The sequence below is a fragment of the Leptidea sinapis genome, chromosome Z (assembly GCF_905404315.1).
Source record: "Leptidea sinapis chromosome Z, ilLepSina1.1, whole genome shotgun sequence".
NCBI lineage: Eukaryota > Metazoa > Arthropoda > Insecta > Lepidoptera > Pieridae > Leptidea > Leptidea sinapis.
This window is the reverse complement of record NC_066312.1, coordinates 19371554-19399365: the sequence shown is the minus strand read 5'-3', so window position 1 is coordinate 19399365 and position 27812 is coordinate 19371554. Positions and strand designations below refer to the sequence as shown.

Sequence of the window (27812 nt, the reverse complement as noted above, 5' to 3'; positions counted from 1 at the left end):
CGTGGGTGGGCTTATCATTATGTACATCGGCGATGTGACATAAATGATTTAGATTATGTGACAACTGATAAAATGTTGTAAGGCACCGCCTCGCCGTGATTGACGTATTGCATGTTTAAATAAAGATATCCGTACGCACACTTCTACATTGTTATCTATCGGCTGTCATGCCACGTTTCATCCGTAATACATGGATCCTCAAATAATATCTGTCAGTTAGCCAGCGTCAGTTTAAACGCTGTAATCATTTGCAAACAATGACCAGGCTCGCTACCCTCGTCGCACCTAAAGCGTTAATTGTTCCGCAAATATACTCATCTTCGCACTAAACGTTTACTTGCCGACTTTAATGACTAGGCAAACAGAACGGGCGGTCAGCCACGTCCTGTGGTTCGGCCGTTCATAAATCTTCGGATTTTCCCCGATTTCCCGACGTCCCGTGGCGGCGTTGGCCCTCTCTCGCACAACTCTTATAAATTACCAACATGGTTTCGCCATAAATCAAACAATGGTCGAGCTAAATGCATTTACTATTGTTTGGACACACTTCTCGCACCACATCGGTGACCGCAACGCATAGACTCTTGGTTCTGTACACGATCAAGATTTACTTGCAGGAAATTAACTGCGACCCTTTTATTTGATCCGGAATTAAGGATATTGCGTGTTTTCCGAACTGAGACATCCGCGATTAATGCTGTAGTTTCTACTTAGGTATACTACTGAACGATACGTTTCTTAGAACATTTTTCGAATTATCTTCTCACTTATTTTTGATAATATTTGATAATTAACGTTTTTATGGTAGACAAACCCGTACGTGGTAATAATTTAAATAAAAGATAATTGTTTAATTATATAATTTTTTTGATGTCATCATTAAGTATTGGATATATTTAAATATACTTATTCGAGCGGCCGCGCGCGTTTACATCTGCGTAGATTTAGTTAATGTGACCAAGGAATTTATTAGTTTGTTAATCTAATTCATTTGAAATAACATGAGCTGACTTCTTATGAAAGTTTCCTACAATTTGATCCAACTGTTTCAAGGAATATCCGTAACAGTTAGACAAACAAAAGATTATGAAATTAATTAGAGAGTCTCGTGTAAAAGATTTGAGTCGAATACTCATAGTTTTTCAAGAAACCATAAAAATAATAAATCTTTTGGACAGAATAAAATAAGAAGACTCCACTGGTATTTCATAAATGTAACAACAGCATTTGTACGACGTAGATCATCTATTTCGTCGTAAGTTTCATTGAGAGTGTCTTGTGGCTATTTGCGGGCTCGCTCCTAAATGAAGAAATATTAACACAGGCGGGATTCCAGCTGCAAATTTGCCGATTTGTAACTGAGTGGCCAGAAATATTAAGTCAAATAGGTTGTAAAGCATAGCATTTGGCGATGATTTAAAGAGGAATTCTGAAGTAGTCAATTAATAAAACATCTTAAAGCACTCCATCGATTTTTTACTGTTTGTTCGTTTCCAAAACGTCACCTTCGCAAGATTTTCAAGGAAACTGCGGTTGAAAGAGGTTGGATTTCTAATTATTATTGTCAGAAATTGTTATTGTGAAGTTTAGCGCTGTTTATTGCCTTTGAGGCGGTACTTGCTGTACAAGGGTGATTTTTAACGAATTTAAATATACGTGTCCATTTCATTTTTATATTTGAGATTATTGGAAACCAGGTGTTAAATATTTTTTGTCTGTCAACGAGCTCAGAAACATGTCAAATTAATACAAAGCCCTTTAAAATGTAATACCAAAGTTGTTACGATGCTGTAAAGTTTAATTTTCTCTTGTAGATAGAATAAAAATGCTTTTAACTGTTGCTAATCACAAAAAATACTGATTCAAACAAGTGTATGAAACATTAGAAACGATGAAACTACAAAGTAAAAAGATATATCTACAACGCTTAGGTGTTGGAGCCAAATTTTGCAAACATAACTAATATTACGTTCACCACAAATTTTTAAAATTGGGCTTCAAACAAAGGCTGTGGTAACAAAAAAATATGCTCAAATTGATAATCTTACCATTTGTTGAAGACTGAAGAACAGTACTGAATTGAATTATTAAAATTTGAACTATAATGCTGGAATAAAGGTAGCATTCTGAGTTAAAGATAATTATCTGAATATGAATAAATGATTGTGGATTAAATTAATTAAAATTTTATAAGTAATAGTATAAAAACCACATTCAAACTAATCCTGACTGACAGGCTGAAGGTTCCCAAAAACGTTAAAGTTAAATATTATAACGATTTATTTAATTTTATTATGGCTAAAATCTTCGTAGATTCATTTTGAGTTAGTCTAAATTTTTAACCTACTTTAGAAAAGAGGATATTCTCAATTCGATAAGTATTTTTTTTTATACACCGATTACGTTTAAAACCGACCTAAAAAAGTATAAAATAATTTAATAAAAATTTAATTTTATACACATCTTACGCAAATCTTTACCTTTAACATTAGAAAATACTTTCATGTGTATGTGCTACATATTGATAGGTTTCATAGTTTCAGTCGGTAGTCAAGCCAAATGTAATAGCAGGTACCTACACTCGCCACGCGTGACTATGAGCGGGATAGCTTCGTCTAGAACAAAACGGGTTGTTTTGGGCAGGGGCAGACACGCGCGGGCAGACGTCCTTAATAATTATAGCAAGTAAGCTGTTTATAATATATCAAATTTTGTTATGTTTAGGGCTCGGCACCGACTTAAAACCTACCAATAATAAATAAAATAGTATTTTATTAATATTATCGTAAAGGTATGCATCAGAGGCGTATTAAATTAAATTTTCTTAAGTTATTTTATAACTTCTTTTTCAGTCGTTTTATTAAACGTAGTTGTTTTTTTTTATATAAATTAAATTGAAGTGTTTATTTGTAACATTTAAAACAGCTGTTTATGAAATACTGATTGTTTCTACTGAATAATCTCTGCAACGGCTGAATCGATTTTCATAGAACTTTAATTGGCAGGAAGCTTATATCGCTGTAGGCTTGCGGCTGACGTAAAAATCGTGGTAAACACCAAATATAAATCTAGAAAAAATACCGCAACCTATTTTCATGCTTATAATAACTCAAATTTAAAAAGTATTTATTTAATAAACAGTACAAATTCAGCTTCAGTTATGAATATTAATGTATATAATATAATACACAGTGGATACTTTAGTAGAGCTTTTCTTAATATAACTATTATGTTGAATCTTGATATTTGGATAATTAACTAACTTAATTTGCCTTGATTAATGTACAAAGCGAACAGTAAAGACGGACCACCCACCCGGAGACGGCTTAATAAGACCCTCATTAACACCTTAATGGCTATTTTCAATTCACTTGATTTCGCTTAGTTTTATTTCCTTTTTTCCATCTCTTTTCAACCGCCTGGTTGCGTGCGCTATCTCAGTCGTACGCCCTTTAATACTCGGTGTCTTTTTCTAAACTTATTTTCTCTTTGACATAAGATTAGTGATGTATTTAAATTGGCGTTTTGTTACTTTCTAAATAGTCTCGGATTTTTTCGCTTCCACTTTCTTATCGGATTCTTAATGTAGTTGAGATAATGAAGTTTTAGAGTTCTATCTAATACGACTTTGAATCGGATTTGTAAGCTAAGGTGCACCTGGTCCTTTATTGTTTAAGTATACTGTTAATAAGTTGTGTATACAAACACAACTTTTACGCATTTTTTTTAATAATTATGTGTGCTAAGTTGAATCGAATCAGTAGTCGGATCAAACAGGGCTACTCTGAAAAATTTACTATGTCTGGTTCCCATCTAGGCTGTACAATATCCCTCTGAGTCGAACCACTTCAATTTTTTTAATGAAGATAAGGGACAAGACGAGCAGGACGTTCAGCTGATGGTAATTGATACGCCCTGCCCATTACAATTGAGTACATCTCAGGATTCTTGAAAAACCCCAAAAATTCTGAATGGCACTACAACTGCGCTCATCACCTTGAGACATAAGATGTTAAGTCTAATTTGCCCAGTAATTTCACAAGCCTTTCAGACGGAAACACAGTAATGCTTACACATTACTGCTTCACGGCAGAAATAGGCGCCGTTGTGGTACCCATAATCTAGCCGGCATCCTGTGCAAAGAAGCCTCCCACTTCAATGAAGCTAATATAATATCTGGATTGGGTAGTGGGTTTAATTAGCTCTCTTAGGGTTTCTAGTCATCACTAAGGCTGACGAAATCCTTTCAGTGGAAAGCGCACTGAAGTGACGTCATCCATTGCGCAAAACATACACATCCGGAAGTCTCATTGAGCCCTTATGTAGTAGTTTATCTTGCATTAGTCAGAAATGGTTCTACTTCATGCTCTCAATTAGGTCTCCTTTTACAAAGAGCAACCTTTCAGAAGGGTCTCTGATTACCTATGTGCATTGGGTGTTTTACTAGGAAATCTTGGGAAAAGTATTATTAATCTGAATATTAGATAATTTTTGAATAATTTATTATTGAGATTATGCCTAGAGGTCATCTGGAATGTCATGAGATCAAATAAAGTTCAAATATTCTTGAGACAACATAAGAAAAAAACGAATATTGTTATATTAGTTTTTTATTTTGTTGTTATATATGTAAATATTTCTCTGGAGTTTATAATAACACTTTAAATTTTTCTATCTTTTGGAATGTTTATTGTTAAACATTAAAGTAAAGTCTATCGAAATTATAAACAAGTATTAATGAGATGAAATAAAATTAGGTGACCTTATCAAAGTTTCAGTAAAATTAATAAAAAGACAGGTTATACGAATTTCACAAATGTTCTTAAATTTTCGAACCACAAAATAAAATAGTCACTCAAAAAAGGAAGGTATTCCGTTGTTCGTTTATGTGTCTTTCTGACATCAAAAATATTTGACTAAATTATTTGAAAAAACATCGGGTGCAATAACGTCATAAATGCTAAAATTAGTAAAATTAGTTTTTGATCACAAAATATAAGCTATTATAAACTTTGAAAATAATGTAGCGTTCATTTAAGAGAAAATATCGGGCACAATACCTTTATGAAAATTGTTATAATGCCTAACTTTGTCTGAAACACATAACTATAATAACGTCAAATGAGTGTGAATGATATTTCGCCACATACTTACTAAAAAACAAAACAGTTTTATCGGTTGTCAAATACGCACAATAGATTAAAAATGGCGTTATTCAATGTTGCTCAGACCGCTCCGACAGACGGCGCCACCGGAGTCGCTCGTGTACTAAAATGGCTGTTGAATATTTTCACTCACAATGCCCAGCGTGACATTTTGTTGGAAATTGAATTCTATGCACTCAGCGATGAGTTGATATTTGGTCTTAATCGATTGAAGGTTTATGAAGCCAGACGTAGTATATTTGTGGCGAAGCGTCGTCATTGTTCGCTAAATTGTCTCTTGCATGGAACCGGCCTGGCTTGTCGTGAGTTAAGTATGAGTACACAACACACTACGACATTATACATACATTTGAACACCTGTTATTAAACATACACAGGGTCACACAGCGTAGGCACTCAGTACTCACAAACCTCGTTAAATACAATGACAGATAGAGATCTCACCGCCAGCAGTTTAGGATGCATCCACAATTACCCATCGCGAGTTACTACATAATATTATAATTACGTTGAAGGTAAATGAACTCATTTTTAATGCGTAAATTCTCAAATTATTTCGGTTTTCGTTATCCAACCTGCAATCTTCAAGTAAGAAGTAAAAGTCGAGCTGTGAAACAACAATGAGGGGGAAATAAATTATAAAGACCGTTCACCCTAAGAGTTTCGAGGATTTTAACACTTCGAGATTAAGTCGAAAAACTTCCTTTTAACACTTGACTGAGAACGGATCATCGCTCGCACGATAGGATTTTCAGGGATTACTAGAATTCACATGCTTTACACATTGTCATGGGCTCGTTTTGTTTGAATTGGAACCAATTGGTGAAATATCCTACTTTCTTGACTACTTAAGTAACTAGAATGTGCTCCGAAAGTAATAAAGGATTAATAAGACTCATAATATAATATAATCATCAACTTATTTTTTTTCAATCAACGTAGTCTTTAAACACATTACTTCCATACAATCTAAGGTACATTTCACATTATTATATTGTATTGATTTGGGAATACGCACCTACCGAAATGTGTAAAAATTTTTTGGAAGTAGAAGCGCTTAAGGCGAGAGTGTAATTGCCATAATAATGGCGGGTTGCTTTTCGAATTTATTTTAAAATTTAAATATTAATGTTTCGTGACAGGGAGCGGCGTTGCTCTGTTAGGTGTCCGAGGTTTTCTGGCCCAGCGCTCAAGAACCGGTTAGACACGCCAACCAAACATATACAACCCACTACATTATTCAAGCTGACATCGATAAACTTAAGTCGCACGTCGTATATGGGTAAACATCTATTGGTAACAATTTGCAGCTTTGTTCTACATTTGGTGGTCTAATAGTAAACTGTATCGTCTTTGAAAATAAACTTTAAGTTTCCATATCAGCAATGGGTACATACCAGAGGTGAATAAAATGCTGAGCTGTCAACGCCAATGCTTGGATAGGGGTTCTGGTCTGTTGATGGATACGGCGTACCGTAGACACCCACAGCAGCGCTGGACAGTCGAGGGTACGAGGACAAGGCGAGCCTTGCACCATCGTATTGGCAGGAGCAGACTGTTTGGCCGGACACTGGATCTGTTATTATAGGTCTTGGTGTATCACAGCAAGGGGCAGCTGGAGTGCTGGCGTGACTTCCAGCTCCAGGAGATAGGGCTCCACCAACGACCCCAGAGCCGCCTGGTGACAGTGGTGGGGCAGAACTTGAACCACCATCTGGCGAAGTGGCTGCTCCGCCATTGCCCGCCCCGCTGCTGCCAACCAGCAACTGAAAAAAACAAAAGTCATTGCTTTAGTTATTGAAAGTGATAGTTCAAGCCCAGAGGGCCTACCATCAACTTTTAATAAGCGATGCAATTCCGATGCAGTTCAGTTTAGGCACCTAAACTGAATCGCTAAAATTCGTACCATGAAGTACCTTTTACTGAATGGCGTTTGGATCGCTTATGAAGAATGAACGAAATAAATTTGTCTGTGGTCCGCAGTGTGAGAAAGAGATAGTGGCCCTGCATACCGAGCTAGAGCTCCCGGGTTCTAATCCCGAAGGGCGCAAACATTTAAACATTTGCACGATGCCTATGGATGTTTATATGTATTTATGTATGTTTAAATAAGCTTATTGTATTAAATATATCGTTGTCTTGTACCCATATTACGAGCTACGCCTGGTATGATGATGCAAGACAATTATATATTATGTATATAAACGTGTATGTTTATTTGAATATGAACATATAATATATCACTGCATAGCGACCTGAATAAAAACAATATGAAAAAGCATATAAATTACATTAACAGTATTATTTGTTTCCTACGGCTCTCTCTACATTTGACGTTTAATTAGGTGTAAAAAAGATGAAGACATTCGTTTGATTCCGTTATTTATTGTTAAATTTGAGTGAGCGTTAAACACGTTATAAAACGTAAATAATTGTCAGTTTAAAGACCAATTTTCACTTCACTAGCGCCGTCGAGATTCAATAAAATAATTTATACTGGAATAGTGATGATCGATTTACATTTAGGCGTTGGCACATTTTAGACTGAGATATTTCGTGACCGAGTTAGTTTAATATGAATGTTTTTGTATAGAGACGTAGGTATAGAGAATTTTATGATAATATTAATATATTTTTTTTATTATATTACTATATGAAGTGTTCTTATAATGTTGGAAAGTAAGTTTTTATATTGAGACGCATAGATAATTTTTAATGAAAGTATTTTATTTTAGTCTTTATATTACTTGGCAGCAATTCCGCATTCAGTTACAGTTAGTATGATCTGTTGGCTGAAATAATTGCTAACGTTTGGGTTTAAATTATAATTATATTGAAGCATAGTCGTATATAAAGCTTAATTATAAATTGACTCAACATTACAAAGTCAGAGTATCGAACGGATATAGAGGTATGAACTAATAGACAGACTCATCCGGTAAGATTTAGCAGAAAATTAACTCAATTAAAGAAAATTGTTAATATTGTATGACACTCAGTTCAAGTGCCAAATGAATACAGTATTCCTAGAACAAATTCCACAATTATTTCTTTTACTTCGTTTATACCATTCCAATTAATTGTGGAAAATTTATAAAACCTTTTTTACTGCCTTCAATAGCACAGAATATCGCAGTTACTTTCTGTAAAGAACTAATTAATTCATAACATAAATTTTATGCACAACAACCTTTAAGGCTTTCATAAAATTCTACTACTATTTATAATTTTGAGATCTGAAAACTAGTAAACTCTTTGACAATCTCAATAGTAACATGTATATCAATCTTAATATCTGAGTCAAAGCTACAAAAGAAGAGATTCAAAGTATGGACAAAGACGAAAACTTGAAGAAAACAGCATCGCTAAGTGCATATAGAGTTAAAATTGTTTAGTTAAACTGCTTGAAACTTTGCGTATGATTTCGTATTAACTTATATAATTGGGTATAACATCTTATCGAGTGCAATATAATAATGCTTTCAGGATGTTGTTGGTCCCGCGGTACTGTAGCGCATCAGGTATGTTTGCGGATGCACACGTGGATGACTTTTCATCAATCATCCGCAAACGGACAGCCTCACTGATGCGTAGGATTCGTGCGAGTACCTACTAACAATATCCTGATAGTTATAGGTAATAATCCCGAATATGATGTTCTGAGACACTGGGTTCATATACACATCCATATACCTGTAGCCTCAAAACAACGCAGATTTATGAATTAACTAGCTGACCCGGCAAACGTTGTTTTGCCATATAAAGTATAATTCACGCGATAGTTTTATAATCTGTTCTATTGTCAATAGTTTTTGCAGCGCACGCAAAAATAGGTTTTCGATTTTACACCTTGTGTTACAAAATAGCAATTTTATTACGGATCCCTAATTTTGAAAAAAAAACATAGCCTATAGCCTTCCTCGATAAATGGACTACCCAACACTGAAAGAATCATTCGAATCGGACCAGTAGTACCAGAGATTAGCGCGTTCAAACAAACAAACAAACACTGCAGCTTTATAATATTAGTATAGATTTAAATCATATATAATTTTGAAATGTTTTAATAATTTTGCTAATTTTTTAATTTTTTCTAACATAGTTTTAAGTACTACTCTACTAACAATTTATAATGGTCTGAATTAAATGAATTTCATTTTATTTTTATTTATTTTATAAACAATTGGGTACATTCTAAATGCTTTCATTTCTAATATGCTTTCACACGGGTACGATACGATAGATTCAATAAATTAAATTAAAATCAAGATCTAAATAAAATTTCGTTACTTTCTCTTTAGACTTATGATTAGTAAATTGTTAATACTTACAGGTAATAAAATAAAAATTGTTTGTTAGGTTCGCCGGACATACAACCACCTGCCTATAGAATTATGTTAACGGTTAGTAATAGACCGGTAATATGATAATTGTTCACTTAATAATTATTTACTATTATATATTAAAAGCCTTTCAATATCACACCTATCACAATTTCCATTGGTATACTTTATTGGTACTATTTATGTTAGCAACTTAGCTAAGTAATTAGTTGTTTAGTAATTCGTTACTATCGATATGGTTATGAACTCTATCTAGCGATTGCCTTCTCCTTTCATTCATTTAATCTGGGTAGTTACACCCTGATACATCCAGTATATCTTTGACATAATATTAAAAAAAAAATTCGTTACTAATATAATAAAATAATGACGACCCATATAGCACAGTGATTAGTGGACCTGCATACCGAGCTACAGCTCCCGGGTTCGAATCCAGGTAGGCGCCAACATTTAAACATTTGTTTTCGAGTCATGGATGTTTATATGTATTTATGTATGTTTAAAGATGTTTATTGTATATTACGAGATACGCCTAGTTTGGGGCAAGACAATTTATGTAAAAAAAAATATCAATTTAAATATTTACTGATACTACATAATATATAATATATCTGAGCACACTAGCTGACTCAGCAAACGTTCTAATGTTAATCAATAATTCAAATTTTTGGGGTATATAAAGATGCAACCGATTCTCAGACCTACCATATATATCGTATTACAATTATTATTGTATTCGATTGCCATCTTACACCATAGCGGTTTTGAGAACAATACGCGATACAAAAATAGTTGTAGATCGTAGAAGGGCTAAAATTTGGAGTTGTATGTATTTTTCAATGCTTAGTCATAATAAAAAATAATGTCAAATAAATAAAAAACAATATATTTAGGGGTTGGTCACCCTTATCATTTAAGGGTATGAAAAATAGATATTGGCCCATTCTCAGACCTACCTGATATGCACACAATATTTCATACAAATAGTTTCAGCCGTTTCGGGGTGTTTGGTATCAAACACCGGGACACGAGAATTGTATATATTAGATATCATGCACTTAGTTTCACATGACGTCACATGTATAGAAACTGTGAATGTTTTATTAAAACTTACGTTTAAAATTATTTATTTGTAAGGTATCTATTTCACGCAATGCGTTGGCGTAATCCTGTTTATCAGATGTCTTTATCCGTATTACAGTGTGCTTTAACCCAGCTAATATCGTTTTATATAACATTTGTGTCACTGCACTTCGAAGTAATAACATTAAAGTAAAACATTAATATATAAACAGGTAAAAAAAAATTACACCAAGAAAATAGGACCCAAGTATCCTACAATTTGAATTAGATAAAGAAATAGTGTCAATTCATACATGTTCTACATCATTTAAAAAAATCAGGCTTAATACTACCTAACTTGGATAATTTATACGTCTAGTTGTCTTACAGCAAGATACTCTACTCTTGCTGTAAGACAACCGACGAAAACAGGCCACTTTTATTATTTTAGTGTGCGTGACAAGGTACGTTTACACTCGCTATTTGTATGTCACTTTGTGTTAGTGTACGTGCATTACTCGAAATAGAGATTGACTGTCAAGCTCAATCTTTTTCGACGTTTTCACAGCTTTCAAAGTCTATCTAGACGTATAGGTATATGATCTAAACTACCCAATATATATTATGTTTATAGTAAATAAATTGTTAGTTATATCAGAATATTTATGGATATGCTCTGATATCCGTATTTCTGTCTGACAAATCTGCGTGTTGGTATCAATATCATAATTCATATCAAACACGCGCGGCTTAACTAAAAGCTTCCAGAATAACAAATATTTGAATGAACCCGTACATAAGATATGATTATTTCTAATATTACAACTAGAAGGTACAAGAAATTATATAGTGTATATCCTCCTTACAGATCACTATATTTCGTATTCCCATTATATCCTTCGATTTATACATTTTGTACTACACACTATTATTATGTATTTGTTGTGTAAGCATAACATAACTAACAAAATACCCACAGCACAACTGAAATAAAACAAATTTAACTAAAAACAATAATTTTCGACATATTTGACTATCAAGGTGCGCTGTATAATATTATGTCTGTAATATAACTGTGTTGTGATGCCGATTTTGAGATCAAGCAAGAATTGTGAATGGCACTGCATTATATTTTACCATCTGTTGATCGAATCACTTGTCTCATCACCAATGTATCATAGAAAAATCTAGAAGGTAAATTATTGTTTGCTTACAATAAAATGTATTAAGATATTACAATAATAAAATCTAACAATCCAGCTTACAGTATCAATCTGACCTTCAACAAGGTTTGCAGGGACTCTATATATTTTATTTACATATAGACACAAATACCACATATATATTACCAACTAAACAACTCTTGAAATCATCGTAATAATCAGCTAATAGCACATTATTTGTACAAAAAGACTCGAATCGCATTTGGAAGAGCTCTCAATCGTAAGCAAACCGGACATGACAAATAAAAACATATTTATTTACCATATATACTTAAAGTTTGGGCGGTAAAAGATTAAAGGGAGTGAAGAGGTCGAAAGGACAGCCATGGATTTGATCAAACATTAGGGTAAAGTTGGCTTAGAAATAAGCAAAAGTACACATAACCTTACTTCAACCACTAATGTGGTGCTTGAAAATCAACTTGTTTTCTTTAAACAAAGCGAAACCTCCAACTATGTCGTTATTTATGAGTGAACTATTTTCAACGTTCCGTTCCTCTCGAAAGGACTTTTGGATTTTATGTTTTTACGTTTCTTTTTACGTAAGCTGTTTAAACAAGTGTCAAGTGACCTACACTCAAGTTTGTTTTTATCGTTTCCCATTAATGATAATACCGCAGTTGCAAAGATTTGAAGATTTTTACGAGCTAATTCGTTGACGGTGGGGTTGGTATCTTTTGATGTTTGGTGAGCATCTCATTTTTTATATAGATGATATAGATATAGATACAAAATGAAATAAGTGAAAAGACAATTTTTCATTAGAAATTAACCTATTAAAAATAACTAATAATAAACTTTATGCTAGACCACAGAAGTTTCAACTTCATCAATACGTGTTTTATTATACGAAATACATCTATTTGATTATACAATTGTGATTGTGTATAAATAATTCTTGTAAATTTTGCTTTGACTGATTATACTGCCACAGTCGACTCGAGCCAACTTTTACCGAAACAGCGTTACATACCCACTCGTGACAGCTCATAGTCTTCTACACCCACAAACCTAAGATTTCAGCTGCAAATTGCTGCAAAAACCCAAAAAAATTTCATGTCGTAATCTACTGTCTGTCCCAATTATTTTAATGGCGATAGAATATTTAAGATTGACTCAAGAAAACTGATCTAACACATAACTAGTTCAATGACTGATCTTAAAATAGATAAGACAGATAAATATATAATTCAAAGTACATAAGCGATCTCAACCTCCCATCCAGTATTTACCATTTAATGCCAACGAGACTTCATTCCACTGCCTTATTTTACATGTATTCCCTATGTTAATATACCGTCTACAAATAAGCACTGCCTGTTACCTATCCCTTCCCTATAGTTATCTATGCGTGCATTCACGTTATTAGTAATATCGAGCGATACACCACTATGTTATTATGGGCCGTACGGATATTTAGCTATCACTGATTTCGTTGTCAATCGAATACTGATAAGTTGTGCACATTACAAAAGAGCCTATGCAGTTCACGGCAATATATAACTTATAGCGTATGACAGAAATACCGGTATTCGTTCAACGTGATTCATTCACCAATAGAAATATGATTTTAGATTTTGCTGCTATGAACTGTTATATATGTGAATAAATAATAACATGTTTGATAGGTACACTGATGTGTAATTTACGATGTCATTAATGTACACTGTATTATTTGTGTTATGTATTTGAAGGTATCATTAGATTCATTCGATACTGGAAAATACATGCATAATCTATTTAAAGTACACCTGAATATTTCTCTGGTTAAATTAAAAACGATTATCAGTAAAGTAATGTCTGACAGATAGTGGTGGTAGTGGTGAGTGGTTAGCGATCCTACTCGTACCTACTAAGCTAGAGGTCCCGGGTTCGAATCCCGCTAGGTGCAAGTATTAATATGATGAATATGGATGTTTTTTCCGAGTCATGGATGATTATATGTATTTATGTATGTTTAAATAAGTATTATTGCATAAAATATATCGTTGTCTTGCAACCCATTACACAGGCTATATGTATAACATGGGGCAAGATAATTTGTGTAAAAGTGTATCAATATTATATTATTATGACAATCTATCGCAAAAATTACCAGAGTAATTTATACACAAGTATAATTATAAATATATTGTGCCTAAGTATCTTAGTAATAAAGTCAAATAAAACAAAATAAAATAATTTCGTATTATAACAGCGTCTTGAAGTCTTCATTTGTGTGATGTTAAGTAGACATTTGTGTATTTAAGGAGGGTAGGAAAGTCTAATTAATAAAGTTCTGTGATACAATGATATTCCATTTTATAATATAAATTTATCCATAATTATTTGTAAATAATATTATCAATAATAATTAATGATTATTATTGAAAAAGGGTTCCCTTAATAACGTGTCCGATGCACTTTTGCTCAATGAAATAAATGCAAAAAGTAAGGTACAAAGAAAATATTTTCAACTATGTTCCAAATGAATTATTCACGCATTAATTAAGAACTGTGATTTGACTTTATAGCATCACTATATTAATTAATAAACTACTTCGTTTGAGATAACATTAGAAGCATTAATTAATTGCTTTTACTTATAAATATTATCGTATCACTTGAAAGGCAACCGATAAAATGAAAGAGATCATTGCAATCAAAGCAATATCATACAGTTGGGGCGACTCTGCAAACAGTTCAACAAAAACTACTCAAAGAGAAGATGTGCCGGTGCAAACACTACTGAGGGCTCCAACGGTCTTTATTGCCCTTAAATTAAATAAAAAAGCTTCAGTTATTTAGTCCAATCTGTCAAATGAAAAGTGCTACGCAAAGAGAGGGGAGATTTAATGTTCTTTGGGTGTATATGAGATATTATGGGGTGAAAAACAATGTAGGGGACGTGTGATAATCGAAAAGGATTTATTTGATATTAAGTCGCAGTGGAGCTTTGTGGCTGATAGGTTTGTAGGGCTACTTTTAATTAATAAACATTACTTGAGTGTGGATATATTTTACCTTTTGCATAATACGAAAATATTGTGTTTAACTCGTTAAGGCATTGACTTTTGGACGTTTGAGTATTTTTGTTGCATCACATTACATATTATTATGTAAAGGCAATAAGTTTTTTGCCAATTAATAAACTTTAAAAGGAAAGATAACTTTTGACATTCATAAGTATCATTCCCTTGACCTACATGACTAGAGTGATTTGATTTGAACTTACAGTTACTTAAAGCTAAATTATTTTTGTAGTAAAATTAAAAAAAGCAACAAGCCGTTTATGATAAAACATGTTTCAACCTCAGTTTATGAATAGTTCTATTCTTAAAATGATATCATCCCCTAAAATAGACAATTAAGTAAAAAAAACCCTAATAAAGTAACGGGTTGCAGTCCGGGAGTGCTGGCAGAAGTAAAAATTTGAACATTAACGTTGTAGCATTTTTGAATATTTTGGAATGGTTAGGGAATATTTTCGCACGAATTGCTTTATTTATCGATATAAAAGTATTAGCATTTATATGGTTAAATACAATATTCATTTATTGCGTATATCGTACACACCAATGACAATTAATATTACATAAAAAAAAATAACAGTTATTAAAATAATTATCTCTCGGAAAAATCATCTTTCATCCATAATTTCAACGACTGCCTTACGAATTTTCAATAATGTCCCGTGACCTGACGTGAGTTTAACATCTTATACCCATCCCAAGAAAAGTGCTCAATACCGCTAAAGAAGTTTTCACTTCAAAAATTTAACACTTCTGAACTATTACAATTACTTTATTTACATTTAAAAGTTTATCTCTCAGAAAAATCAATTAACATCTATATTTTCAAGGACTTTCTTACGAATTTTCGATCAATTCATGTGTCTTGACGCGAGATAACATTTTATACCCAAAAAGAATAGTGCTAAAGCCGCTAAAGTAGTTTTCACTTCAAAAGTCATTTTTTGATGGAGGTATAGTATTTTTCTAGCGAATAAATATCTAATGTATGGACACGAAGCTGATAATACTTATTGAAAAGCTAAAAAAATATGAACGAGATACAGCAAGCATATGTCGCAGTATTCTACCCGTATAGTTATGGAGCCTGTAACTTAAGGACTTACGTTAAAAAAATATGTTTATTGTCTCAGTTTCTAGGTATGTATATGGTCTGCTGACATATCTTTTTTTACAAATAATTTATCATTTTATTCTTATTATATTAAGCGACTGAAAAAAAAAACAAAATGGACATAATAATTTTAAACAGGGCAATATTCATAACAATTGAATTTAAATGTTATATTGCGCTTACGTACCTACATTGCTTTTAGACTTGGTGCATTTGTTGTACTCAGTTAAGCCTCACAGCACGCCCAAGGCTTTCCAATATGTTTTCAATATATGCCCTTAAATGAGAATATATGAAATCCAAATAGCTAACTAATAATTAATTTTAAAAATGTAATAAATCTGCTTCTTTATCGACCGTTGCAATTGTATTTCTAAATTGTTAAATTTTAGTATAATAACACAGATATTGAACTATTTTAACAATGATCAATGGAATTCAAATGAAACCAGTCCAGGATAATAATTAGGCGATTACAAAATGTCAAAGATGTTGTATGATAATATTTAAGCATAGAAAATAGATATTTTCTTGGCTCGAACTAGTTTCGAACAAGGCCACGCCGTTCTCAAGATCTAATCAACAAGATGCTATCTTTAATATACTTCCCATGTTTTATACGTTTTTTTTATAAATTTTGTCTCTCCAGACACTTTAAGTGTCAACGAATTTGAATGAAAATCAAATAAGCTTCGATGCTCATAAATTAAATCCAGCTATTTAACAACATAGTAACAACAACAGAATAGAATAGGGCGTCAGAAATATAAAATATCCTAAGTTTCGTTTACTTATCAGTTTTTTATTGAAGAGGAGGCCACAGGGTACGCGTTACCTGATGTAAAGTGATCATAGCCCCCCACATTGCAATAGCAGAGGAATCACAGGAGTGTTGCCAGCCTTTTAGGCTTAGGTGTACGCGATTTTTTTTAAGGTATCCATGTCGTATCGTCCTGGAAATACCGCACAAGGTAGCTCATATCACAGCTTGTACGTGGAAGAATGAAAGCCACACATTCAGATGGTGGGGACGATATCGTAATTTGTTGCTTGTCGTGCGAAGGTGGAATTTGGCGGCAGAAATCAGGTCAAACATGAATCAGTCAAGTGGTTTACTTAACCACTTTTTGTCATCATATAGCAAATCGTCAACACCACTTACTACTGCATTGCAAGACCTACTAATTAATAAACAAGAAACATTCCGTCCCTTTAAAAAGAAGACCTTCGACGAAATGAAATAAAAATTTATTCCTCGGTATATTTTCAAACAGTCAGGAGGGCAAACGAACTGATGGTTCATATGGTGTTAAGTCCATATTCGCTTGGATTACGAAAGCTCGACTTAACTTTAAATGAAAACTGAGGTAACCAAATTGCTTTCTACGTGAACTGTAGTATAAACATTCGACTTCGCGGGATGGTCGCCAGTGTCTATCCACTGAGTTCAATTCTTGGCAAATATTGGCCCCATTAGATCGAACTTCTGTTTCCGTATGGACCATGGTGTCATTCTCCATGCGCAGTGGCGTCTGGCTAAATTCCTGAGGGCATGTTTTAACAATGCTCAAAAGAGGGCGATCCAGTGTCGAAGTGTACGGTTATCGTTGATGTGATTTGCCTCAGTATAGACCATGAGCAGTGAAAATATTAATAGTAAATAACACTGGGTGTGATCTAGATGTTATTCCCTCCACCAGTGTAACACATTTTCAAAATTCATGCTAGGTTAGGATACCAATGAGTTTGTGTGTAATACCTACAGGTGTATCTTATGGTGTTAAGCCACTACAAAAACAAAGTTTGATTCCACCGAGAGTACCACAGTTTGCCAGACGTCAAACTTTCCTTACCTTTACTTTACCCTCCCTCAAAAGACTTAGCGTTTCGCTATAGAAAAATTATTTTACATAAAATTAAAAGGTTTGTCACTTTATTGATTCATACTAACACTAATAAAAATTTTAAACGGCGCTAACTTAAATTAGTAGAAATCCCAAAGTGTTTCTAGTTGTAGCATTCAACAGTTTGTCACCCATACCTTAAAGCATCTGAGGAATACGTTGTCGGTATTTACAAAGTAATTAAAATCTGTTAAAAATCTATTGAAAACTTAATTTGATAACGTTCCGTTTATCATAACACGTTTTTCTTACAACAGTTTCGATACAGCTTATCGTCAAATCTCACATCGATATATCACGGCATGTTTAATAATATTCTAAATACACATATAATAAATCCCCACCAACAGGTGTAATTGCTAATTTGATATTTTGAATAGACACTTAATGTATCGGGTAGGTGACAAAGTCATCAGTCAACCGTGTTGCAATCAGATATGAGATAACCGTTGTTTTTTTATAACCTAAATAGGTGTTTCTTTTATTTAAAATGTTCATTAGTATTAATGAAATGTTGAGTGTAGTCATATAATACAATTGGAATTATAAACAATTTGCCAATCCATTTTTTATCAGTATACACGTGTAAATGTTTTAATTATAGCTCGACTGAAACAAAAATACGTAACGCAAATGTAATTACAACTATTGGTACTTAGTAAAAAAAATACTAATGAATAATCTATCAATGTCTATTTTTAGAGTGTAATTAAGTCAATGATAATAGATCTCCTTGAAATTTAATTGACACGTCGTATCTTCTTGACGTAAAACTTTTTTTAGATCCGTTGAACACTATCGGCCTTACAAATAAACTTGGTATAAAGTTATAACTGATGATAAACAAAGAAAATGCTAAATGTTCACAATATCGTTGACAACACTGTCAATACAATGATAATTCTGAAGTCTTCCGAATGACAAGCTGCCTTGGTATAAGGTGTTTGTAATAGTTTCAGCAGTGTGCCAAAAAAATCTGTTCGGTTTCTTGACCTTTAAATTGACCTCACCCTAAGTCTACGATTTCGTGATATGGGACCAGTGTGTCTGGCGTGCGGAGTGGCACACAATAGTTTTGTCTTCCCATGGTTGCTTAGAGACCGTGTAAATCGTGAGTATGTGTGCGTGCATCGATTCCGGTGTTCCAGTATGAATTAAAGCACCTACTGTTCTCTATTACTTAGTTCTGCTATTGACAGCTCACAAACTAAATAAATATATTTAAGGTCACATGACCGACTATATAATCTTTACTATTTATCTAATTAATAACTCACGTATTCATTAACATGTCTTGTAATCTAAAGGATCGCGTCGACTGGATGTGACGCTTCGCTTTATATTATGAAAAATTAAATAAAGTAACAAAACGGATTATTTTCTGTATTTAAATAAATAACATGCAAATATTATTCCGCGCTCTGTTTAACACGCCGAATTGAATTAAAAAGTTTGTACTGAGAACATTAGCGAGCACAGTGGAAGCGAGGCTTAACTTTTTATTATCGATGCTATCAATATCACGATGACGAATATTTTTACTATGTTTGAAATACCAAGTCTTATATGATGTTTTAGAGTCGTACCTGTATATCTTCCTAGGAATAGGCAGAGGTGTATAAAAAACAAAATTTCGCCCTAATACCCTTTTGATTAACCCGAGAAAGGAACCCGACGCCTCAAACTCAAGTGATTTTTTTATACAAGAGAAGGATAAACGAGAAAACTATAGTCCTATAGTTACTTCTTACATCAGAGGAATCACTAAAGTTGCAGACATTAAGCGTCGAATAAACCTACACATAAAATCTGAATTCAAAAATCACATTGACACGTGGTGGGAGAGGATCGAGGAGGGGCCTGGGGACTATGGTAGGAGTCAATGGTGCTATCTTCGGAACCACTGTCGCTTTTGATTATATACGTAAAACATTTATATTGTGATATTTTGTGGTATAAAGTAGTTTATCATCATCATAATTTAAGCCGGAATACGTCCACTGCTGGTCAAAGCAAAGATTTCCACGACGATTGGTCTTGCTCTACCCTCATTCAACGTATACCAGTGATCTTGACAAATTAATCGTTCCATCTTCTGGGGGGCTTACTAACACTGCGTCTTCCGGTACATGGTCGCCATTCGAGGACTTTACTGCCCCAACGGCCATGTGCCCTGCTCACTGCCACGTCAGTTTCACAACCAACTGCGCTATCTCGGTGACTTTTGTTTTTCTACAGATCTCCTCATTTCTGATTCGAACTCGCAGGGGAACTTTAAAAAAAATTTCAAGTAACTAAATAATTAAAATTGAAACATGACATTAAATTACGCACACATTGACAAATCAAAATTGTTCTCGTATCATCGGTCTGACAATTTGTCTATACATTAGTATATTCTAAGTCTATGGTATGTAGTATCTGTAAAATTATGTAGGTATATGTGCCCTTTCTGCAAGCTACTTTCTCTAAGCCAGTAATTGTACTAGGGCGTGGTCACATTAAGTATGCGCCTAGTTTACCCCCGTCCAATGGTCGCCACTTTGCAGTCGACGAAGGCTTTCAGCGACCCGTCAATATTTGATGAGGTTCGGACACTCGTCTACTATGTCGACCGACCTGCTAGCTGACCATCATTCACAGGTTAATAATATATCATCGGCCTGCCCAATCAGTACGTACACCTTAATATTTAAGCACATCGACTTGCAAGTTATTGTTTTTTTTTTATAATTAATGATATTCAATTATATTTTTTAACTATAAGTTAGTGTAACATTATTAAAAAAAATAATCACATATTTTTCATCGTTGAGGCAGCGTTCGAAAGAAACGTTTCCATTTGACACACTTGTGACACAAATAAAGTGGTTTTCGTATAGTATATCTAGAGTATACCCCCTACAACCTCACCAACTAACAAACTTTACCTCTTTATAATATGAGGTGCGTGAGAAGAATGGTCATAAGCTGGCCCGTGTGGAATGGTGCCGTGACATAATCAATAATTTTGAAGCCGGCTTATCTCGGCAAGTTTACGACATTGTGACAGGTGACGAATCCTGGATTTATCAATTCGATGCCAAAACAATACGTCAGTCGACAGTGTTGCTGTTTCAAAACGCTCCAACGCCTATCACAGTGAAGCAATCAAGAAGTGCAGGTTAAATTGTAGGTTCTTGACTGTGATGAGGTATTTAGTGTTGAATCCATTACGAAATCAAAGCTAGATTAATGCGGAATGTATACTACAGAATGCCTGCCAGTATTTTTACTGGCATGACCGATAGGCGAACGAATACCAGGCTGCTCATGCTATGCTTAACCATGACACTGGGCTCGTGCACTCAGTGCTCAAAACAAGTGATCACCGTGTACTTTTTTGTATTTCCTAAAATAAAAAATCAACTGAAAGGGATCCAGTTTTCGTCGCCGGAAGATGCGCGTTCATATAACAGCGTTCGAGATGTCCGTAGAAGATGGCAAACTGGAAAAAGTGTTTCGAAAACTGATTGAGACGCATGATACTTTGTATAGAGGCTGGTGGAACTTGAAAAGATTTAATAAAATTATTTCATTCGTATAAGGTGATTTTTTGCCCCATGGATTTTATGTTTAAGGATACAATATGTTTATTTGACACGTGATTCGAGTGCTAGTATGTAACTCTGTCACAGAATAAGTTTGGTAATATATGAAAATTAAATAGTAAGCAATACCTCATTCAATCTCGTTCAGCTGTTCGTGTATGAATAAGTAACAAATGAAGTGTAAACTAACACATTTTTCGCCATATAAATGTAAATAAATAATAATAGAAATATTATAAATTGTCATTCATTTTTACATTCATTACATTGCTACTTAAGCTTGCATGGCTAAAATCGCCACACTATGTTTTTGAAATTATACATCTTTTGGCGCTTTAGGGAAAAATTATTAGATTGAATTTTTTAGACGCGCGCGCAAAAAGTCACGCAACATCGACACCCTGACATTAGCTGGTCAACTAGATCCCTCTGCTACCAAGCTTCTGGTAACTCATATATATACTGAGCCACAACCAAGGAGAATTAAATAAATTTTAATATATATTTTCAATTTATATACAAGTTTTAAAATTAAATAAATATTTCTCTCTTATTATATAAAAATAATTTAATGATATGTTAATACACGTTATTTAACTAAATTATGCGGTATAATAATATTTTCATTGATTGTATTTAAGACCTTGTTTATTACAATATTGTTTTTTCTACAAACGTAAAATTTTTATTTAATTAATTCCCGCAGTTGTTTTACGTTCACCGTTCCAATTAATAATATTATACTAAATCACTACTTACTAGATGGTCGTATATACGTATGTGGGGTGACATGTTTATCACGGCTATTTCACTTCTAGTATCTTATTATTTAGATTTCTGTGTTTTTAACAATAGTAGGTAAATCTATACCCGGGGTCAACCGAGATGTTGTGGTATGTACTTTCTTGTGCAGAATCCAACAAGGTTCAAATTTCACAAGGTTTAATGTTATAAGAATTGTATGATATCGCAAATGTATAACCATTTGTTGTGATTGTTGCTGTTTAACCAATGATAACACGACTGATATTACTACTTTATGTAATGAACTAGCGTTCGCCCACAGCGTCTATTAGCCTTGTAATATTAGTAGGATTCCTTGCTCGTCCCACAATAGCACTGAGCTATTTCGAATAAAACTTAGCTTTTGTGTTAATCCAGAGTGTCATTTATAATGTAAGAAGGATAAGGTTAATCTAAATTGATATATTTTTTTTACGGTGAAAGACGACAAACGAGCCTACGTACGTACCTGGTGTTAAGTGATCACCGCCACCCATATTCTCTTGCAACACCAGCGGAATCACAGGAGCGTTGCCGGATTAAAGGAAGGTGTACGCACTTTTTTTGAAGGTATCCATGTCGTATCGTTTCGGTAACACTGCACAAGGAAACTCATTCCACAGCTTTGTAGTACGTGGAAGAAAGCCCTTTGAAAACCATACTGTGGAGGATCGCCACACATAATTTCAATAAATTCAATGAACAGTTTAACAATACAGTTATTATATATATTATCTCATGAATATAGAGCTTGAGCACATTAAATAAAATTTATAATTTGCCTCTGTACTTGACAAAATTTGATTAAGTTTAATTATGTCAAAAATAATACTAAAAACTTTGAAATGTTAAGTTAAAAGTTTAAAGAAAAGTGAAGAACTTAATACGATTTCTTTTTCTCTTGTGTGTGATAGGCAAACCGATGTGGTATAAGCTAGCTTCGATTTATGACACAAAAAGTAAAAAGATCATATCCGTTATTTAGGAACGCATTTTAAACTGGAACAGCAATTTACTCTCAACGCGATATGTTAAATAGGACATTAAAATAATTAGATCGTTATCAGATAAATTTTCTAAAATTACAACAGATAGTTCGATATCGTGACCAAAGTTGGTATAGATTAGAAATGGCCGCAGGGGCAATACATAATCACCAAAACGTAGGTCCTTTGAAAAGCACGCCATTCAAATCGATAACCAATCATTATAATGATTGCTCTGTAAGCGCCAATTTTTTCCTTTTTGTACGTTCAACGAACGGGAGTTGTGTTTTTGAACCAGACGATCCAACAATTAGTGAGCTGGCCGTACTACCCACTAAATAACTACTTGTTAATGATTACTATTGTTGGTGGAAAATTATACACCGCTAAAGGTGATACTAAATGTGGGAAGATATATGAATGGACCGAGGAACACTAATGTTTATTTAAACATTTTGGCTTTAAAATAGTGACTTGTTTCCTATTTAGGTGCCTTATAATTATTGTTTGACATTGTGACGATCCAAAATTGAAAGTTCATTACAAATAGGATATTCATACTGTGTATAGAGTTTATGCACTTTATATATATGACTCGTTGTCCCGGCAGACTTCGTACTGCCTCAATCGATAAATTTAAGACCTAAACTTTTGCATAAAATATATTTAAAACAAACAAAAAGTATCCTTTTTTTATTAAAACAAAAAAAAACGCGGTATGAATGAATTAATATTATTATTTTCGATTTTTTCTGAAATACTGGCTATTGACAAGGCATCAATTTGATATTGACAGACACACTGTTATGATCTAATTAGCTATTCAATATAAACTCTTATTTTAATTTGATTTCTGAACAACGGGGGACACATGAATGAAAAATCAAAATTGTTGTTTTTTTTTAATTCCGAACATTTTCATATTTATTCACCTTTTAAACCTTCTCTGGACTTCCACAAATTATTCAAGACCAAAATTAGCCAAATCGGTCCAAGCGTTCTCGAGTTTTAGCGAGACTAACGAACAGCAATTCATTTTTATATATATAGATGATCCATTGCTATGGGTAGTGGACAGTGGGTATTAAGTTGCAATGTATTTTTTAATCATACCAATAAATAATAACACTTATTAACAGTACCAGATACTTTCTGTAAATAGGCAATTACATAATATATTAGAATTCAATTTTAACATACCTAATGAAGGTAGATTATTTTTTACAGTTAGTATATTCTTAATGATAAACAATAAAAATAAAAAAGATAATGGAATGAACTTCATTTTCAAATTTAAACTCAAATATTTTTATACGAAATAGGACTTATTGACCGTCAAAAGCCTTGAAAAAGCGTGCCTCAGACCTGAGAAGAAGAGTTCACCAGTAACAATGGTACATTATGCAACTACTACTACATTCAAATAATTATTAGTCGCTATCTCTTCCCCTCTACATTAGTGAGATGAAAGTAATACTTATTCTTGCAAAACGCGTTTTAATTATTAGTACCAGGCAAACATATTCGTTTATTCGTTTATCGATACATATTATTTTTTATTTTGTGACGTCATTCAAAAAACCTATGCAACCAATATTGGATGTAGATCTTATCCATGATTCAGTTCTGGTGACAAAATATAATTAATTATTTCTTTTCAAGATTTATCTTTTGCAAACACATTTCGATGATTTTTTTTAGCAGATACATTTTAATTTTAAGAATAAACGTTTTAATCAAAAATGTGGAACCTCAAGATTTTCACTATTGTAATTATTTTTCAAATATTAATTACACTAAGAAAAGTAAAGAAGACCAATTTGATACACGTAAAATTAATGTTGATTATTATGTTGTCGCTACCTCATGGAATTAGTATGTCAGATATACTCCCAGTAGAGATCAATATCGGTGCCCTCGAGTCATAAAGCGTTGAAGCAATTCTGGTAAGATACATACAAACGGTAGCCGCAGACAATTTATCACGAACTCACTTTGATATTTTTATCAGAATATGTATACGTTAGGTTTTTATACGATATTCATCTGGTATGGTTTTGTATTCAAAAAATTATATTTGAAGTTAAAACTACTTGAAGCGCGATGATCACTTTATTTTGTGGTCATTGAATGAGACTGAACTGTCATGACAGTTCACTCATACAGATAAAGTCAGTTTGAGTCCAAAAAAAATTTCTTAGTGAAATAAACTTGCCTTAATAAAGTATTTACTTTTATGCTGATATTTTTCAACAATTTTATTTATACCAGTAGGAGGCTCCTTTGCACAAGATGCCGGCTAGTATATGGGTATCACCACGGTGCATATTTCTGCCATGAAGCAGTAATGTGGGTAAGCATTACTGTGTGTCGGTCTGGAGGGCGCCGTCGCTAGTGAAATTACTGGGCAATTGAGACGTAACATCTTATGTCTCAAGGTGACGATCGCAATTGTAATGCCATTCAGAATTTTTGTTCTTTTCAAAAATCCTGAGTGGAACTGCATTGTAATGGGCAAGGCATCAATTATCATCAGCTGAACGTCCTGCTCGTCTCGTCCCTTATTTTCATTAAAAATACGCTTTCTTTTAAGTACCGATCAGTGGCAGATTACAGCCCCGGTACGTTGCTTCTATTAAAGCATCCAATAACGATAATAAACCGATGTATCAAAGCTGGGTTGCGCAGCTTGGTGCAAAGGATCTGAAGGGTAAAGTTCTAAGGGGTATATAAAACTGTGCCACTCGCAAGTTCTGTGCATTATAATTTTCGAGAGCTGCTCTTGAAACGAAAGAGGTTTCCAATCTTTTGAGCACTCTTCTTACATACAACTCGACTCTTAATGCCAATAGTAGACTTCAGAAAGAATACACATACAATGATACTGCACACCATTGCGCGGTGTCAGTTTGTACACTAACTCGAACAGGCTTGATGTAATTTCTCCCATTGTTCTCGGGACGTTTTCCTTTTACATGACTGCGGTGCTTACACGTTTATTTCGGTACTTATACACATAAGACTTAGTCCCAAACTCAAGTAGGTCAGCCCTAGTTCATTCCATCCCCAAGAAATTTGACAGCTTGGATACCTACGGCTAATATATGACATGACGTGATATGACAAAGTCACGACAACCACGAGTAAATGCGTGAAAGACTAGCGTGTTATACCACAAGCGCCATCACACCGACACGCGACATTAATAATCAAGCTATGAATCAGGGTTGCCAACCTTTGACATAAACTACACCAGGGTTGGCAAGCGATAAAAATGTCCAGAGATGCTCTTGGTATAGGTCAACTAATACAAAAAGCTCTGAACACTGTTTAAACATTAACGCCTATTAAATTAAATTAATAACTACAGTCAACATTGCACTTGTTATACACGAAATATCTGGAGCTCATAGAAAGCGAAGATCACGGAATATACCTACACGCTTAAATGTAATGGAGTCTTTGATTAAAACAATATTTTTTATCAACATCTGAAGTGCCTACATAACCTATTTATTGTAGATACTTTGTTTATGATTTACACGTAGCAGTGCTTCTGTTTATTCACAAGTCACAAAAATATTATATTTGTCAGTGCTTCGTACCGAATAAATTGATTGGGGTTATGGTCCAAATGTTTTAACATCTGTGATATATTACTATTTAAATTACTTCATTTGTATATTATCACACTATAAGCTAAAACCAAAAGGGTTATACGCTTAGGTAAAAAGCAATCACACTTGCATATGTTAAAGTAATACATTTAACTATAAACCAGCTCGGCGGAAAAGTTAAGCTTTAATAATTTTACTACATATATTTGATCACAGATGTGGATCACTCAACAACTTACATTACGAGAAATAGACAGAGGATACTAGTAAAAATTTCGTATTGATTAGTTAAACTGATGCGCCAGTAACATCTTGCGTTTGGTGTGTGACTAGCCTAATAATAGAGATACGTAAATAGTCGTTTGAAAAATTTTCGCGGGTCTGGACAATACAAAGATGTCAATACTGAAATAACCTGGAAATGATATGAGTATCAACGCAACTCAAGTCCCATACAGGCGTTCTTCGCCGTAATTTTTTAATTTTTTTCTGAAGCATTTGCAAAAAATTAAATATAAAATAATATTTCGCTCTCTTTTTTTTTTTTATTGAATAGGAGGACAAACGAGCGTACGGGTCACCTGGTGTTAAGTGATCACCGCCGCCCACATCTCTTCTCATTCTCATTGAAAACCGCACTGTGGAGGACCGCCACACATCCAGATGGTGGGGATGAAATCCTAACTTGTGGCGTGTCGTGCGAAGGTGGAATTCGGCGGCAGGAATCAGGTTAAACAGCTCTTCGGAACACTCCCCGTGATAAATGCGGTAGAAGACACACAATGATGCGACGTCTCTACGCAACGCCAAGAGATCCAGCCGTTCACAGAGCACTGAGTCCCCGACAATTCGAGCTGCTCTACGTTGCACGCGTTCAAATGGATCGAGCAGATACTGGGGTGCGCCAGACCAGAGATGACAGCAATACTCCATGTGTGGCCGGACCTGCGCTTTGTAGAGCGCTTCTCTTCTCTCTCTTCTCTCGCAACTTCATCATAATATCTTACATTAAAT

The 27812-nt window shown here is 33.9% G+C and overlaps 1 protein-coding gene across 3 annotated transcripts in view; it reads right to left on the bottom strand.

Annotated features, from left to right (window-relative positions):
• LOC126978434 (homeobox protein araucan) overlaps positions 1-27812 on the bottom strand; it is a 137862-nt gene that overhangs the window by 29667 nt on the left and 80383 nt on the right. For all 3 annotated transcript variants that reach the window (XM_050827219.1, XM_050827220.1, XM_050827221.1), the window contains exon 2: positions 6563-6931. In XM_050827219.1, the coding sequence (XP_050683176.1) occupies positions 6563-6931 (369 nt within the window). The remainder of the gene's footprint in view (positions 1-6562; positions 6932-27812) is intronic.